General features: G+C 35.7%; 1 protein-coding gene across 1 annotated transcript in view; it reads left to right on the forward strand.

Moving 5' to 3' along the window:
• The window catches only part of LOC117315088, a 29,580-nt gene extending 21,871 nt beyond the window's left edge, over positions 1-7,709 (forward strand). The window contains exons 9-13 of the mRNA XM_033869234.1: positions 1,783-1,941; positions 3,598-3,965; positions 4,274-4,364; positions 5,321-5,400; positions 5,676-7,709. Coding sequence (XP_033725125.1) covers positions 1,783-1,941; positions 3,598-3,965; positions 4,274-4,364; positions 5,321-5,400; positions 5,676-5,732 — 755 coding nt within the window. The 3' untranslated portion in view covers positions 5,733-7,709. The remainder of the gene's footprint in view (positions 1-1,782; positions 1,942-3,597; positions 3,966-4,273; positions 4,365-5,320; positions 5,401-5,675) is intronic.
• The last annotated feature ends 6,793 nt before the right edge of the window (positions 7,710-14,502 follow it).

Genomic DNA, 14,502 nt, shown 5'->3' on the forward strand with positions numbered 1-14,502 from the left:
GAATATTGTACGGCTATGCCGAAAAACTACGACCCAGATTTGTACCAGTTATTAAGTATATGACATATCCATTGATGAATTATTATATAATCAAGGTATATTTTCTTTCATCAGCTGACATACTACAAGATTTCAGTATACATTTTGACATTACAATAACTCGACTGACTTGGCTTTATGTCTCGTCGGACTGTCGAGGCAGCTTTATTCCAGTTCGTGAATCCTAAGTTTAGTCTTTCCCTTTCAAACATTTTACTCCGAGATCCTTTCGGTCACCCTCACGGTTTTTCGTTTTCCTTTATGGCGTCTAAGCTATCAACATACGTAACAAGTATGTCGGGTTTTCGTCGATGTAGTAGAAGACGTTTACTCTGTGAAACACCTGGTCGACATATTTTTCTCCTTGTACTTTGTTAAAAGTGGTAATGGAAGTCTAATTTTTGTTACAATTTTTCCTTCGTTTGATCGCATTTTAGTTGAAAATACGGTTTCGTTCTTAAGTCGGTATTCTCTGTTGTTTAAGTACATTTAAATAATCTACTTTTGTTTTCAACAAACATTTTCATTGGCTTAAACATATATGTTATCAGTCCAAAACGTAAAAAATGACATGGCGGTTTGTAACGTCGCTTTTGACTGGGTGACACAGCAGCGTAATGATTTAAGAAAACAAAGTTTCCCAATGAAGGCATAATTGTACATGGATTGTGTACATTAAAACACATATATTATAAAACAATTAACTCAAATACAATTTTATATGTTATGAAGCTACGCAAACACAAAAAAAAACCGTAGTGTGCTCTCATCATAAATAGCGTCCTCTGGTGGCCGTGAACTTATCTGTGTTAATGTCCACGCCCTCTGGTGGCGATGATACGTGTAAATGGCGACCAGAGCCCTCCGGCCATGGATGATAACGACTGTTAAATTGATACCATCAGCGGTGTTCTTGAGTACCGAAATCCTTTGTCATTCCAAATAAATAGATTCATCATGATATAACCTGCGGCTAACATTACAATAATTAACTAACTAGGGTTAATATAACAATTAATTAACTAATGTTAGTATCAAATATTAACTAAATAGAGTTGGTATCACAATTATTAACTAACTAGGGTTAATATAAAATAACAAACTAGGTTTATATTACTAACTAGGGTTAATATAATTAACTAGGGTTACTATAACAATTAATTAACTAATCTTAGTATCAAATAATAACTAACTAGAGTTAGTGTCACTATTATTAACTAACTAGGGTTAATATAACTAACTAGGGTTAATATAACAATTAATTAACTAATGTAAGTATCAAATATTAACTAAATACAGTTAGTATCACAATTATTAACTAACTAGGGTTAATATGACAAACTAGTTTTAATATCAAATAATAATTAACTAGGGTATTAACTAAGGTTTATATCAGAAATAATAACTAACTAGGGTTACTATCAAAAATATAAACTAAAGTTTATTTCAGAAATAATTGAATATGGTCAGTATCACAAATATTAACTAACTAGGGTTAAAATTACCAGCACAGTCAGATTTTGTAAGTGAGACCATATGTATTTTTTCTTAAATTGTAAAATGAAATGCATTTCGGGTGTCATTCTCGTGTTCATACGCCATTGCGAGACCTCTGATGTGAATTAGATACTAAGAAACATCTCTAACACAATCTACATTTTAGAGTAATTTAAGTGTCGATTCAGACCAAATGTTACCTTTGATCCAAATTCTATCCCTGATGAAATTGGTGTACTGTTTCAGTATGCGCAAGCTACCCTCATCCCTCTGACAGAACAAAATATTTGGAGTACGCACCCGGAAGTGGAAATATAACACGTGACTGTGCAACGGGGACATATTTCGTATCAGGTGACTGCGCATGTACTGGAATCGATGACCTGGCTAGCCTCCCTCTTCAAAGTAAGTGATGAAATTTTGAATTTATTTATTTCAATTCAACAGACCCTAAGGTCCGATAATAGAATTGATCACAACATGTAAATTAAATATAACACAGTCACAAAGATTGAAGCAATAATAATATATATCGATATCAACAATTGCCTAAAACAGCACTTTCAGTTGTTGGCCAACAGACTTTATACTGTTGAGAGAAACGTCCTTATGCAACACCTGAACAATATGAATTTAGAAATACCTTGTGATTTAGATTTACTTTTATTCGGTAACGAAGATTTATCGTTTGAATGTACTTGCATGTCCATATTTTCATCAAAACTATCAATATATTCAAACAATAAAAAGACTGATTTATTCTCTTCCCTTCTTTTCTTCCCTTTCTCCTCACCTTTCTGTTTCTCCTCATCCCTTTCTCTCTCCCTCTCCAACCCTATCTCTCCCATTTTCTCTTTTTCTCTTTCCAAAAAAAAAAAAAAATGGTTTAATAATGTAAATTTATGTATAATATATACCAATTGCATATTCTTCTTTATTTTGTACATTATTAGGGAAAGGGTGATCACATAAGTTGTAATAACTTGTACCCAATCCGTTTATAAACTTTTTGCAATAAGATATGTTTAAACTTAAACAGGTCAGTGTACCAGACCATTGTGTTAAGCCGTACTGAGGAGTGTATAGACAGAACACACCCACTGTAGCCAACAACATCAATCACAACATCTCGGGGAAATTTCCGGCAACACTCGGAGATTTCCGAGTTTTGCCGGAAATTTCCCCGAGATGTTGCGCTTGCAACAACATCTGCCTCAGTGTGCATGTAAACAAAACTAGACATACCTATAGTCTGTTTCATATAAGCTTACACTACACTTAGTAGTTGAATGGCACATATTCTTAAGCTCTCATTTTATGTACAATTGAGGGTAGAGAGGACTTGAACACAACTTATTAGGGAAGAAACTGTAAGGAATGAACTTCATAAATATCAAGACTGTAATTCATGTATCAATATAGTGGTGTTTGAAATAGTTTTGACATAGAGAAATTCTGCAGTTGGTTCCAAACTTAGGTAAGTACAGTGTATATAGCTTAAAATACCATCACCACCACAAGGCTATCTGGCAGAATATTGGATACATAACAACTGTGTGGGTATCAATCGGACATGTGGTATTTTACAGCTATTAGGATATAATTTAAATTGCTGTATGTATTTGCACACGTATATATTTATATCCCCAATATAAGTAATTTGCCTTTGTAAGCGTTGGGGTCTGCCAATCATCACACTCAAATTATTAGTCCTACATTTTTATATTTTGAAAGTTTATATTTTGTTTATTGTGTTAACAGCCGGTTGCCTTGAGTTGTATGTTAATTACAGCCTTTAACACTGAAATTTAAAACTGTCATTCCGGGGTCTATTTTGTTTTTTTTACCTGTAAATCATTGTTATTTTTAGTTAACAGTCTGTAACTGCTGGGTCTATTTTGTTTTTACCTGTAAATTATCGTTATTTTTAGTTAACAGCCTGTAACTGCAGGGACTATTTTGTTTTTACCTGTTAATTAGTGTTATGTTTAGTTAACAGCCTGTAACTACAGGATCTGTTTTGTTTTTACCTGTAAATCTGAGCTATTTTTCTGTTTACAGCCTGTAATCCTGAAGTGTATTTTAACTTCGATGACAGCTTCAGTGACATGTCGGGAAACGAAATCGCCGCTGGACTGGAGAACGTGGCGCTTGATACAAAAGAGGCCAAGTTTTCCGGGGACGGGATGATAAACATGTGGCGATTTTCTAACTCAGATTTCAAACAGAGTCTCGTGATCACGTTCAAATTCCGACCGGAAAATGTTGTCACACCTGGACCAATCCAGGCCCTCGTTACAAACTGCATTTTCAGCGATCAAGAGGAAGCCTCGGTGGCCATCAGTGTCATACCCGGAAGTGACCCAAGCGTCTTGTATTTCAAGACACAAACGACACAAGGCATGACAGAGCTGTTTGTACCGTATGATGTAAGTGTTTTCTCATCTTTCTCAAGATTTTGAGAGTTGTTGACCACGATAGGAAAGTTTTTTTTTGTCGACACCATGATCACATCTTTATTCTATTTCCTTTTACGGTATTTTCACACGTGCTCGATGACTGTTGTCACTACCATAGTTTGTTTTTATTATTTTGACAATATAACTCTGATTTGACCTAGATTTGAGTGTCGAGTGTAGTTGATGACATAGGGGACGCTTACACTGCCGGAACACATGGTCTTATTCTCGCCATTACCGCCATATATAAGTATAACGATGTTTATGTTATGTTTCAGCCGACAGTGATGAGTAGTGGAGTTTACATCTATGACGGAGTGACTCTAACCGGACGTGTCAACGGCGAAGTCCGCACAGCTCCTCTCACCGGTAAGTAAGACACGCCCATCTCACCGGTAAGTTAGACACGCCCATCTCACCGGTAAGTAAGACACGCCCATCTCACCGGTAAGTTAGACACGCCCATCTCACCGGTAAGTAAGACACGCCCATCTCACCGGTAAGTTAGACACGCCCATCTCACTGGTAAGTAAGACACGCCCCTATATAAATCACCGGTAAGTAAGACAGGCACATCTCACAGGTAATTCAGACACGCCCATCTCACCGGTAAGTTAGACACGCCCATCTCACCGGTAAGTAAGACACGCCCCTATATAAATCACCGGTAAGTAAGACAGGCACATCTCACCGGTAAGTAAGACACGCCCATCTCACTGGTAAGTTAGACACGCCCATCTCACTGGTAAGTTAGACACGCCCATCTCACCGGTAAGTTAGACACGCCCATCTCACCGGTAAGTTAGACACGCCCATCTTACCGGTAAGTTAGACACGCCCCTAATTATATCTCAGGTAAGTTAGACACGCCCATAATATATCACAAGTACATGTAAGTTAGACACGCCCCTAAATATATCACCTGCAAGTAAGACACGCTCCTAAATATATCATCGGTAAGTTAGACACGCCCATCTTACCGGTAAGTTAGACACGCCTATCTCACAGGTAAGTTAGACACGCCCATCTTACCGGTAAGTTAGACACGCCCATCTCACCGGTAAGTTAGACACGCCCCTAATTATATCTCAGGTAAGTTAGACACGCCCCTAAATATATCACCTGCAAGTTAGACACGCTCCTAAGTATATCATCGGTAAGTTAGACACGCCCACCTCATCGGCAAGTTAGACACGCCCATTATATGCATAATATATCACAGGTAAGCCGGGGCACGCCCCTATATAATTATGTGAAATAGTGAAATAGAAGCAAACACTCTTACTTGTTGTTTTTATTGTTATTTACATCGTATTATGTTTCAGGTGACATTTTACGTCGACAAAGTGGAGTCGTCATTGGAGCTGGGAGTATGATGGCAAATTACCGCGGACGGCTCGATGATGTAAGTAAAAATACTGAACACTCAGTAATCAACTCTGATTAAATATCACCTACAGTACTTTACATGGGACTTAAAAGTTTCGAATCATATTAATTGGCAAAAATGCAGAAATATATCATATGGGATCGAAACATAAAACAGATGATATATAATCCTTTTCACATAATCAAGGTAAAAGGAAAGAAAGATAAATTGTAGATAAAATGTCTCGTGATACTTATTCTATTTCATCAATAATAAAAATCTGAATATCTCTCACTTTTTTCTCTCCACAGTTCAAACTATATACATGTTTTCCGAGTGGGATATACACAGCAAATGGCAGACGATGACGTCACTTCCGCTGAACTTTTAACCTACTGGCGAGATAATGCTAGGACATTAATTCCTAGTTACCTCCCCTGCCTTTTGCCATTATACTTGTATTAATGCTGTAGATAGATATTGACAGCAATACCATCAGTATAGAGTATGTTTTGTATATGTTTAGATAGCTTTAGTTATTATTTATATAAGTAAACATGTAATTATTATTCATCCATAATCAATATTTGTTTTTGTTCACCTGATCGATATTGTGATTTTTGTGTTTATTGTCCTGACGGATCTTTTCTCATCCGTATGTAATAATTTTGTTTTTGTTTTGTATATTGAGACCTAGATATGATTTACTAACATCGCCTATCAAGTGTGTTGGTATTTTGTTGGGACCGTATTACTTACAGTACTTTGTATAGTGGTTTAAAGGCGAATCTATATATAGAACATCCTCTAGGCTATTGATTTGCTTAGAATTGATGACGTTGTTTTATTGTGACGTCATAATTATCATGTTAACAATCATTTGAATACATAAATTTTGCATTTACGTATATGATCTTACTGAATTATTTCATGAATAATTCTATTCTATAACACATCAAATAATAGTTTCATTGTAAATACAGTAACCGTTTTGTTTACATACAATATCACTCAAAAATATCATACATTCAAAGAGCTCACATCTGCAGTTCATTCGTTCCCTGCTATCAACCTGATTCTACTTAGTATTCATAAAACTTCCATTAATTATATTTAAAACATCACCGTAAATATTCGTTTGAATTTCGTCAAATAATTATCATATATTAGTATTGTCATCTCATAACACCCATTTCATTGTCTTCTGTTCCGAATTATCTCTGTAATATGTACAGATTGGCTGTAGCTGCCTATTCTGTTTCTATTATGACGTCATAGATTGATGACGTGTCATGTATATGACGTCATAAAATAAAACAAAAATAAATGAAAATATTATCATTTTAGATTACATTATTATATGTCTAAAAAATGTTGTTTTAATGAATACTTGTAAAAATGCTTTAGCTGTGATCATCAAAATCTGAAATTCGTTTCATATGGTGATCCGTGGATTTCTTTCCCATTTTCCCTGTCCAGAAAACTCTTCATTAACTCGTGTGTGACACTCTGTGTAGCCGTATGGGAGGGGACACGCACATATAATGAGCTGGCCTGAAGATTGAGTTACCTGCCTATTCACCAAAGGACATATATCTATTAAAAGTGTTGCATTTACACCATCAGATACGACACTAGTGGTGATTTTGGGGTATTGGTAAATTTGTAGAAATATACGTTCATTCTGCAGGTGACTGTTACCCCCATTACATTGGGTAATTACATACAGCATTTTAACAAGTCATTGTGGTCTGTTGCCATGCCTACCGAAATTAACTCCTCTCCAGAATTAGTAAAGAAAAGATTTTAAATTTAATGGTATATGATCGGTTTAAATGGTATATTATGATTTAATAGTAAATATAGGATTTAATGGTTTAAAACTGATTTAAATGGTACAACAGGATGTAATGGTAAACACTAAGATTTAGGATTTAATGGTAACAATAGAATTTAACGGTAAACAATGATTTATAATTTAATGGTAACAAGAAGATTTAATGGTTAACAATACGATCTAGGATTTAATGATAGCAATTGGATTTAATGGTAAACAATAAGATTTAGGATTTAATGGTAAACTATAGGATTTAATGGTAACAATAGAATTTAACGGTAAACATTGACTTAGGATTTAATACATGGTAAACAATAAGATTGAGGATTTAATGGTAACAATAGAATTTAATGGTAATAATAGAATTTAATTGTTTATAGTACATGTAGTGGGTTTAGGTATTGCTACGTCTATATAAGATAAAGTCCCAATAGAAGAAAATCCAGGTTAAGTTCTGTAATAATGACTTTGTATGTATTTATATAACATTAAAATCTCTTCGAATATATTGTGTTTGTTTTTATTTTATTGTTGATAAAATGTTCCGATTTCATCGAACTGAAAAGTACATATATTAGCGGCCCAAAATTTTAACGTATCATCAAATTGTAATAGATTTGTTTATTTATAAATATAACAGAAAATATAAGCATTTATGCAAGCATGGCAATTATTTATTCATTTATTTTTCATAATGTTTACAGCGACGTGGTCGCCAAAATGTGATAACCGCTAAGATATGAACGTAAACATGTACATGCTGCACATAGCGCAGTGATGGGAATACTGACTTGTAGGCTGACGAATTCTTTTCCAGGTGAAATGATCACAAAAGAAACGGTATACAAACATATATAAATATATCTTGTCATAGAATATTAACACGAGAGGGAAGACATTTTCCACAGGGAGTATGGCATCCATTAATATTGAGTTATCTTTACTGGTTCATGCAAGATTGATCCCTTCTTTCACATTTTCTCTATAGTCATTTGATATCCAAGAAAGAAATAAAAGCTTTCTGAGAAATAGCGATAACAAACCTTAATGATCAGAATCTCAAAATGGCTTTAAAACTCAATATTACAATACAAGACCAAGTGAAACCAGCTAACAATATTAGAATGTTTGCCGATATTTCTCAAAAATCGTTATCCAGAATTTCAGGTCATGGAGAAGACGTACCGGAGAAAAGGCATACAAAGTTTGAGAAAGATACAAGAAGAACTTTCTGAGAAATAGCGATTACAAATTAATTTCAACAGTCAAAATTTAAGTTTCCTGAGTTAAGTGATTAAAAAGTTCCTTAATATGTCAAAAATGAAAATTCTGCGATAACAAATCAATTTCAACAGTCAAAATTTAAGTTTCCTGAGTTAAGTGATAAAAATTACCAAAATCTGTCAAGAATGAAAACGAATTTTCTGCGATAACAAATCAATTTCAACAGTCAAAATTTAGCTTTCACGAGTTAAGTTATAAAAAGTACCTAAATCTGTCAAGAATGAAAATGAAAATTCTGAGACTTCTTAAATGAAGACTAAACAAACATGCTAGAAATAATGCAGATAAATTTCAGCATAATTCGTCGGTCACAATCTCGCAAATATCTAACTTCGAAAGAGAAGGAATTATACGAATTCCACTTCTCGCTTCTCAATCGGCTTTATTTCTACAAAATAATTTCGCACATCGATATTCTTTGATTGATGTCCGTGTCCTGTCCTGGTCCGCAGTATCGGGGTATTGTCAAATACGGCACTGTTTAATTTATGGTTTGGTTTATTTTGTTTAACGTCCTATTATAAATTAACAGCCAGGGCCATTTAAGGACGTGCCAGGTTTTGGAGGTGGAGGAAAGCCGGAGTAACCGGAGAAAAACCACCGGCCTACGGTCAGTACCTGGCAACTGCCCCATGTAGGTTTCTAACTCGCAACCCAGAGGTGAAGGGCTTGTGATAAAGTATCGGGACACCTTAAACATTCGGCCACCGCGGCCCCATACAGCACTGTAACAAATTCTCCAATTTCAGAGAGTTTCATGCACATCATCCCGTTACGAGTCCAGCAGTGATCAGAATCCAACGTTTAGTCCTGATGATTTTTTTTTATAGCAGCGTTATGGGCCCTGACATGGATTTTATTCATGTAACTCAATCTTAATGTATATCAACATCATTCTTTCATTTTTCTTTTTCTTTTGGTTTGTTGATAGGTACACTTTTCATCGGTTAGTTTAAGCTCTTTGAAGTTCCAGACAATCAAGGTTATTTTTTCAGCAGTATAAATTCCATTTATCCCACCCTACAAGTCTGGTGTTGTGGTTAGAGGAAACACTGGCTCACATTTTCCCACCTACACCTCTATCCATCAGATAGTCTAACGTCTGGTGTTGTGGTTAGAGGAAACTCGGGTCACATTTTCCCCACCTACACCTCTATCCATCAGATAGTCTAACGTCTGGTGTTGTGGTTAGAGGAAACTCGGGTCACATTTTCCCCACCTACACCTCTATCCATCAGATAGTCTAACGTCTGGTGTTGTGGTTAGAGGAAACACTGGCTCACATTTTCCCACCTACACCTCTATCCATCAGATAGTCTAACGTCTGGTGTTGGGGTTAGAGGAAACTTGGGTCACATTTTCCCACCTAGATGTCTATCCATCAGATAGTGTAACCTCTGGTGTTGGGGTTAGAGGAGACTTGGGTCACATTTGTCCAACACTAGATGTCTATCCATCAGATAGTCTAACCTCTGGTGTTAGAGTTAGAGGAAACTTGGGTCACATTTCCCCACCTACACCTCTATCCATCAGATAGTCTAACGTCTGGTGTTGGGGTTAGAGGAAACTCAGATCACATTTTCCCACCTAGATGTCTATCCATCAGATAGTCTAACCTCTGGTGTTGGGGTTAGAGGAACTTGGGTCACATTTTCCCACCTAGATGTCTATCCATCAGATAGTCTAACCTCTGGTGTTGGGGTTAGAAGAAACTTGGGTCACATTTTTCTCTCTCCAATGTCAATCCATCAGATAGTCTAACCTCTGGTGTTGGGGTTAGAAGAAACTTGGGTCACATTTGTCCAACACTAGATGTCTATCTATCCGATAGTCTAACCTCTGGTGTTGGGGTTAGAGGAGACTTGGGTCACATTTTTCTCTCTCCAATGTCTATCCATCAGAAAGTCTAACGTCTGGTGTTGGGGTTAGAGGAAGCTTGGGTCACATTTTCCCACCTAGATGTCTATCTATCAGATAGTCTAACCTCTGATGTTGGGGTTAGAGGAAACTTGGGTCACATTTTCCCCACTCTAAACCTCTATTCATCAAATAGTCTAGTAGACTCTTGAGAGTGTGTTATTGACTGTTGGGAGTTAAGGAACATGTCTATTTAATATATATGTTTTGACACTTCAGATTTCCAAGAAATAGTGATTTGACTTCTAAAATCACTAAAAATCAAGGGTCAACTGGATGCCCTGTCTTACCACTGCCATTAGGGTCAAAAGAAACACAGACTACAGTTGTTCCTAGACCTGATTTTATTGAGATTCCAATACTGTAGACATACCATTACACACTTAACAATCATCTTATTCAAGTCATTTTCACCCTTAAAGCTTTAAACAAACTATGATTGAGTCTCTACATGTAATATCATTTTCTTGTGTCATTTTCTGCGACATTTTATCCACCATTAATGTGATAAACTTTGATAACCCATTTAGATTTGAGTGTAACAAGTACAGATACACACAATACCTGTAATCTTGGGAGTCTAAATGTGTGTTTATATACATTGTATATGTTTCTCTTACCCTGGACAGGGATATCCACAGTTTTACCAATGCAAGATTTTCTTTTCTCTTACTCTGGACAGGGATATCCCCAATTTTACCAATGCAAGATTTTCTTTTCTCTTACCCTGGACAGGGATATCTGCAGTTTTACCGGGGTGAGATTTTCTTATCTCACCCTAGAGAAAAGACAAGCTACACCACATGCTTTTTTCACGTTCGTAACAATTGTATTTCGTCACTTCAACAATACCATGACGTCATGGCAACAGTACAATGATATGTCACGTTGACAATTCAATCATGTTACGTCAGCATTTCCTTTCATTGATGTAACATCAATATTAGATACATAATAAACAGGGTAAGAGAAAAATAATCATTCACCCCCATGGAAGTGAGACAGGAATCTCAACCCTCGGAGTAGGATAATTAAGCTGCCAAACACTCTGCAAGCCTCGTGTTTGGCAACTTAATCTTCTACCTCGGGCTGAGATTCCCGTCTCACCCCCAAAGAGGTGAAAGATTAATACTTATTATGTATACAAAATGGTTCAAATCTTCCTAAAAACATCAAAACATCCAGAAAAATATACTTAATCACTTTGTAAAGTAAACTATACTTTTATTTCTCTATATTTAGTGGCTGTACTGTATTAAATCTAAAATAAGCCCTGAGGTCAAGATGTAAAATAAGCCCTGGGGTCAAGATGTAAATTTTTGTGTCAGGGCGGGCTTATTGAAGAACAATGGAAAAGGAGTTAACAGCAGCTTTACTGAACTAAAATTAACATAGATGGGCTTATTGCCAGATATATGAGCTTATTGTCAGACATGGGCTTAAAATCAGACATGAGCTTACTGCCAGACATGGGCTCATCAACGGTACCAGACATGGGCTTACTGCCAGACACAGGCTTATTGCCAGACAGTGACTTATTGCCAGACATGGACTTAGACATTGGGCTTATTACCAGACATGGGCTTATTACCAGACATGGGCTTATTACCAGACATGGGCTTATTGCCAGACACAGGCTTATCACCAGGCATGGGCTTATTGTCAGACACAGGCTTATCACCAGGCATGGGCTTATTGTCAGACATGGGCTTATCACCATACATGGCTTATTGTTGGATAAATATAGTACAATACAGTATATGGTGACAGTAGTATAGCAAAATATGCATGCACTATTTATTAACACTGTATATATGACTTATAAAAAATATTTGGCACCTCTTGTCAGTACGACAAACATATGTATATGTATATATATTTATGGCATATATTGGTTTACATATAAACATACACAGCTAAAACAAGCTACATCACACACCAGAATTCTTTTAAACTATCTGATACACATATCAATATGCAAACGAAATATTTTCAAATAATTTTGACATTTACATAGAAAATGACCAAGATTGTCAATCAAACCTAAATGTGACAAATCCTTCAATATAATATGAAGCTTGATAAAAATGATAGTAGGTACAAATAAAATGTAAATAATTGAAAATATGGCACACAACTTAAAATGGATAAATAGCAATTATATACATATAACAACAGATGGTCTATACTAACTCGACTATAATTAACATAGTTCTGTACTAATTAGACTTCTCCCTAATTATGATGTTTTGTGGACACAATTATACATGTTCAGCAACATGTAAACAACACATCTGCAACATCCTCTACCTTTCCTTTTTCATTCTTTTTCTCTAAAATTCCAGTTAATAATATAAGTTCCTCTCTCGCTTACCTTTATTTTTCTCTACTTCTTTCTCTAACTATAACATTCAAATAAATGGGTTCTTCTCTTTCTCATCTTTCTTTCACTCCTCCTCTCCCTCTCAAATTCCAGTTAATAGTACCTCTCATTAACCTTTATCTCTCTACTTCTTTCTCTCTCTAATTATAAAATTCAAATAAATGAGTTCTCTCTCTGTCTCTCTCTCATCTTTCTTTCCTTTTCCTTCTTTCACTCCTTCACTTCCTCTAAATTTCCAGTAAGTTCCTCTCTCGCTCCATACTGTATATCCTAGTGTATTTAGTAATCTTCGGAGAAAAAAATGCAATTATGTCTTTTCAAAAAGCAGAGTTATCTCTCTTGTGAGTAGGTACTGATCGTTATATCGTTTGTGTGCTAATGTAACGTCATGGATTTGTTAGAAAACAGGAATTTTCTTATTCTAGCTAATAATATAAAAATGAATACCTGTTAACAAGAGCAGATAACTCTGCATTATTAAATACAAAAAGTGGCCTGGAACTCAACAGCAGTGATTGAACTTTTGGTGAGGTGAAAGGCAGGTGATCCATTATCTATACCATACCTTTTCATGTCTGATAGGGGAATCAAACCCAGGCCACCTAGGTAAAAGACAGGTGTATACATGTATTACCACTGTGTGACCTGAACTTCCCAATGAAATTTCAAGTGCATTCTTTAATTTCCGAATAAGTTTGCCATTGACAATAGGCTCTTGATTATTAATCCTACTACCTGGCCTGGGTAATGAGAGATCTGAGCTTAATAAAGATTAGTATGGGACTCAAACTCAGGCAAATCAATTCATTTATTCATTACAATAAACAATTCATAAGTTATGAGCTTATTAAACCTGGAGAATGGTCAATTAAGCCAGCATCACCTTGTAAACCCAATGAAACAGATCTCGATCTAGTTTTAAATACAAATCTACAAGCACAACATGTTGAAAGTTTTAAAATTATAAAAAATTAACTTCCTTCTGTACACGATATCAATTTCAGCAGATCATACGGACGGAAAGTTTTGTGCCAAATTTAAAAAGTGAGAAAGTAACACTGCATACAGATATATAGAGGTTACATGAGTGGTTGTTGGATATGGAATTTATTTCACACGAGTAAGTTATTTTTTAAAAGTTACAAAAGACACGAGCTTTAGCGAGTGTTTTTTGCAACTTTTAAAAAATAACTTACGAGTGTGAAATAAATTCCATATCCAACAACCACAAGTCGTGTGACCTGTTTCTACCACAATAATATCGGCTTGAATCAAAGGGAAACGTGGCCAAGTATAATTTCGCGTATGCAAATAAAGTGTACCGCGGTGACGTCCGGGACCCGGTGATGTGACGTCATTAGATTATTGATGAAGTCAATAACAATTGCAGCTTGGGTCAAAGTTCACCGTATTAGCCAATCAAAATGCGTACAGAGTTTATACCACATGTGGTATAAACATATTGTTAATCAACAGCTGTAATGATTAACTGATGGTCTGAGAGTTGAATAACACAGGGTATTGTGGTAGAAACATGTATAATCCGTTTCACCGGTGTTGATAAGAAAATTGCTGTAGTCATTTACATAATTATACTGCTCATGAATTTTCATTATTTAACAGTAATTTTTTTCCCTCTTACAACTCTAAATTTCTTTCATGTAACGGCAGGGATAATAATTTTTTTAATGTTTGCACTGGGGATCGAACAGAGGCC

The sequence above is a fragment of the Pecten maximus genome, chromosome 17 (genome assembly GCF_902652985.1).
Source record: "Pecten maximus chromosome 17, xPecMax1.1, whole genome shotgun sequence".
NCBI classification, from domain to species: Eukaryota; Metazoa; Mollusca; class Bivalvia; order Pectinida; family Pectinidae; genus Pecten; species Pecten maximus.